This window comes from Rutilus rutilus (genome assembly GCF_951802725.1).
Source record: "Rutilus rutilus genome assembly, chromosome: 3".
Lineage (NCBI taxonomy): Eukaryota > Metazoa > Chordata > Actinopteri > Cypriniformes > Leuciscidae > Rutilus > Rutilus rutilus.
In genome coordinates, this window is record NC_140211.1 from 25,280,249 (window position 1) to 25,285,301 (window position 5,053).

Genomic DNA, 5,053 nt, shown 5'->3' on the forward strand with positions numbered 1-5,053 from the left:
TCCGTGTGCGTTATTGACGGTTATGTAGTTATTACCATGCGCTCTGAAAGGCATCAGACTGCTGTTCTAATTAATGACCCCGTAATCCTGCATTGTTAGACGTCAAAACAGCAGGCACGTGTTTACCATGGACCATGGAAATCCGGGAGTCCTTAAATAAGTAAAGAGCCAATACAAATGACATTCCAGATATTAGGATGTCATAACAATAACTATATCTTTAAAAAGCAGATGGAAGGTTTATGAGACACAGTGCGTTCTTGGAAACCACAAGTAAATCCAAGCCGAAGTTGATTCACCCTAATCTTTCATTACTGAACTGAGATTTAGTCGTCCTATATTCAAATAAACGAAACTCGTTACAGCACTAATCGGTGCCGTTGTTTGGAAGACGATTAGCAGACATATGATGACACTAGACTAGAAGCATAATACGATTATGTGTGTTTCCTGCATATTTTCATATATTGATTCAAGGAATTTCAATCGTGATCATCGTCCTTTGTTTTAATCCGTATTATTTACAGACGGGTGCGTATTATATCAGATATTTTCAGAGGATATCTGTCTATCTGTAGAGTAGGCTAATCCTGTAGGTTAATCGCCCAAAATATGTTTTTTTTTTTTAAGAACAGAAGCTTTTACACATGAATGCAATTGAAATATTTGCGATTATATTTTAATACGTCAAAAAAGATTGAAGACTGACAGCTTGATATGTAAATAATAGCCTAATAATAATGACAATAATAATAATAATTTTACATAGTTCAAATTAAAATACACCACGCTGAAATCCACAACAGCGCACATTACGAAATTATTATTATTATTATTATTTTTTCGTTTCTTGTCAACTTACTCTGAAGGTGAACGGTAAAAAGCCGCTGTTTTTGATGTTTCTCACTAAAGGCGTCAGAGAACCTCGACTGGCTTGTTCCGTGTTAGATGAACTAAAAACACTCTTCACATAATTTCCATTAGTAGCCTATAGCCTATAGCCTATTTTGTAAGAGCATCACAAAAAAATCTAGCTGTTTTGTCCGATTTAAACTTTCACGTTTTTCGTTTCACGTGGAAGAGACGCGAGGAAAATAAAGACACAAAAGATCTGCGGGAAGTTAATGACTCAACAAGAATAAAATATTTACCATTTTGTGGATGATCAAAAATTTTGAGAAGTAACAAGAAATTGGAAGGGCTGAAGCGGCGAACAAATAACAAATGAAATGATTGGCGAGCCATAAAATGAGATCTGAAACTCATTCAAATAAGAGATGGCGACGTCAGAGGACTTATCCAGACGGAGAGCAGGAGCGGAGCGAGAGAGGGGGAGAGAGAGAGAGAGGGAGGAGAGAGAGGCTCTGTAAGTGGGGGTGAGACTTGAGAAATAGGAGGAGCTTCTGAACGACTAAAAATGTCAATCACAAAAAGGAGTTCCAATAATCTAAAGCAATCTGTAAGGACCTGACCTTAGTCCATTCAGATCAATAGGGAAGTAAGGGAGGAAAGCGCAATCGGATCGTTTACACTGGCTCTTTCGGAGGAAATATAGACTTCCCTGTCACTTTGTACTCACTGTAAAGTGGATATCGTGGTGCGCACCAAGAGGGCGATTCGCCGCTTTTTGTGACTTCAGTAGACTTTCTCCACAACAATGTCTTTCCCACAGCTGGGATATCAGTACATCCGACCCATATACCCGCAGGACAGGCAGGGGATAGGCAGTGCCCGAGCCGGGACAGACTCGAGCCCGTCCGGAGCGCTCTCTAATGTTCTCTCCACTATGTACGGATCACCTTTCGCTGCCGCACAAAGCTATGGAGCTTTTCTTCCTTATTCAAATGATCTGTCCATTTTCAACCAGCTGGTGAGTAATCCTTTAATTATCTTATGCTGTTTGTTCTTTCTCTTTCAAACCCAAATGTAGTAAACTTTTTTTTTCTTTTTTTTTATGTTACACAATCCTTTACTTCGGTTTTGTTTCAGTACCAATCATTACTGATGTTAGTTTTGCAAAACGGTGTTTTTTTACCCCGTTTGGTAAATACAAAAAGAACTGAAAATATAGGCAAATTGATTAATCGATAGCTGCATTAAAACAAAAATAAGAGCAGAGTGTGTGCGCTTGTGATTTTAATAAATAACAATAGGCTCAATTAAATAGCTAAAATCGACAATTGTGACACGTCTTCAGAACGAAAGCAAATAAACTATGTAAAGCTTATACACACACAGAATAAATATATATATATATGTGGCTGCAAAATCTTGTACATTTATTTGGAATAATTTATATAAAGTAGGCTATATAAAGTGCAAAGTAGCCTCAGTCGATTTAATTAATTAGGTCAAACAAATCTCAATCCTCGCTTTTATAGCTAATTGCTCGCATAGACTGAAAATCATTTAGCCTACGTAGTTAATGTATTCAGCAACAATACATCAGGGAACTGCAACTGAGTACAAGAAAACGTAGTATGTGCCAGGCCAAGAATAATGATAGTGAAACGCATTAATGTTGGATCCGTGTTCTGTGTTTTTAAGGGCGCACAGTACGAACTGAAGGAAAGTCCGGGCGTCCAGCATCCCGGATTTGCTCACCATCATCCGGCTTTTTACCCATATGGTCAGTACCAGTTCGGAGACCCTTCCAGACCCAAAAATGCCACCAGGGAGAGCACCAGCACACTCAAGGCCTGGTTAAGCGAGCACCGGAAAAACCCGTACCCCACCAAAGGCGAGAAGATCATGCTGGCCATCATCACTAAGATGACCCTCACTCAAGTGTCCACCTGGTTCGCCAACGCCAGGAGGAGGCTAAAGAAGGAGAACAAGATGACCTGGGCCCCACGGAGTCGCACGGACGAAGACGGGAATGTTTACAACAGCGATCACGAGGGAGAGGACGGCGACAAACGCGAGGACGAGGAGGAAATCGATTTGGAGAATATTGACACGGAGAATATTGAGAATAAGGACGATTTAGACGAGCAGGACGAACTGCATTCTGATTTGAAACTGGACGGCAGGAGCGACTCCGAAATTTCGGACGGCTATGAGGATTTACAAGGACCGGAGCAAAGGTTGTTCAAAGCAATGGTGAAAGACGGTAAAGAGATTCACGGCGACCGCGCAGAGCATTTTCACCATCACAATCATCATCATCATCACAACCACAACAGTTTAGAACACGCCAACGGTGAGCCGGTCAAACTCAACCAGGCCATCATCAACTCTCCGCCCTCGGAAAACAACCCACCTCCAGCTCCAAAACCTAAGATCTGGTCTTTGGCAGAGACTGCCACAACTCCAGACAATCCACGAAAATCTCCTCTGATGAACGGGACTTCCGCTGCGTCCGCCACTCAGACCATCATAACTCCTCATAGACTCCTTTCGTGTCCCGTAGGGAAAATCCAGAGCTGGACAAATCGGGGTTTCACCGCACACCAGCTCGCTTTGCTGAACTCAAACCACTACTTAGGACTCAGTAACCAGGTTTCGGCGAATGGCCTTGCGCTGTACAGCAGACAAGCAGAGGACAGGAGTCAAAACTCCGAGTCCACAGTCACAGGTACATGTCACCCACACTGAGAAGCGCAGAGATGTGCAAATAATGCTTTTTATTGACACCGTTAAGACTGTACTAACAGACTGGAAACGCACCATTCTTATTCTTCCCTAAATCCATTTTCATTTGATCACTACTGTGAAAAATTCAAGTGAAAAGAGTTAATTACACTTGAAATGCAATTGTCTAGTGGAGAGTACTTATCTGATATATATATATATATATTGTTTTGTCTTTTATTTTGTCCTTTTCAAATACTGAAAAAAGTCTGTTCACTTGAATTTGTGGGGAAAGTATTTAGGTTGCCTTTTGAAAAGGTGTATTAGTGTGGGCGAATTTTGATATTTCTAGGCCGCAAACTTTTCTCAACAACTGGCTGTAAGATGTTTTTAAAAATACTCTGCTTTTTAAAATAAGAATGAAAACATCAGTAATAAATTTGCATTTACATTGTTTTTTTCTTTTTTTTTTTCCTTTTCTTGTTGTTGTTATTGGTTTTATTATTTCAGAAAGATCTAGTGCCTTGGAATCAGAGAAAAAGTTGCTAAAAACAGCCTTCTATCCTGTTCAAAGACGGTAAGAGCGGAGATCTTATTATCTGTCCATGACTTTAATTTAGCGAGATTCTGTTTTAATTGTTATTGTTCATTTGCATTTGAGTATCACATAATGTTAATGCATGACTTCTAGTCACGCGCTCGGGTACTGGTATAGGCTACCGTGGTTTAAACATGATTTATATATTGTGCTTGTGCAATAATAAAACCAGATGTCAAACCAATAAATCTCCAGTGCGTCGATGGCATATTTCAGAATGTTGATTTCAAAAACGTTTTTGCTTGCAGATTTAGTTTTGTGTTATTGGCCCCGTGTTTTTTTCATGCTTCCCTTCTATATCCCCATAGGCCCCAGAACCAACTCGAAGCTGCCATGGTATTATCCGCCCTCTCGTCCTCGTAGTCTTTTCTCTCCTTTTTGTTTACTTCCCATTTTAACCTGTGTAAGGAATGTAAAATAAAAATAACTCACTTCTGTATACTTACATTGTAAGCATGTCCTGTGTACAATGGCTGATGTTAATGCTGTCAGGCCAAGTAGTCTGTGAGTCCCATTTTCTTTTGTAAGCTCTGTGAGGATTTGATGTTGAAATGTTTTGTATATAACGTAAAGAAAATGTATATACTTGTGATCCGAAATTGTACAAGAAAGTCTATATTTTGGCTAATAAATGAACCGCTGCAACTTTACCGTCACTTTTTCCTTTTTCTTTGAAAACAATGGGGTGTTAATATTTTAAATGATATTAGAAATGTCATGTTGTAAGCTTTTCTGTGCGGAAACGGTTTCAGTGTGTGTTTTGAAAGGCATGGGAAACGTTAACTCGAGGTTATGAGGTTTGAAACGGAGGATTTGAAGTATTTTCCTATTTCAGCGACTTAACTGTAATTAGCTCCTTCTTGAATCGCGCATTTGGATATT

General features: G+C 39.7%; 1 protein-coding gene across 1 annotated transcript; it reads left to right on the forward strand.

Moving 5' to 3' along the window:
* Positions 1-1,441: 1,441 nt before the first annotated feature.
* irx3a (iroquois homeobox 3a) lies at positions 1,442-4,826 on the forward strand. The gene is made up of 4 exons (XM_084403574.1): positions 1,442-1,870; positions 2,548-3,577; positions 4,084-4,150; positions 4,480-4,826. Exons 1-4 carry the CDS (start codon positions 1,658-1,660, stop codon positions 4,532-4,534), a joined length of 1,365 nt encoding a protein of 454 aa, XP_084259700.1. The 5' UTR covers positions 1,442-1,657; the 3' UTR covers positions 4,535-4,826.
* Positions 4,827-5,053: the final 227 nt, after the last annotated feature.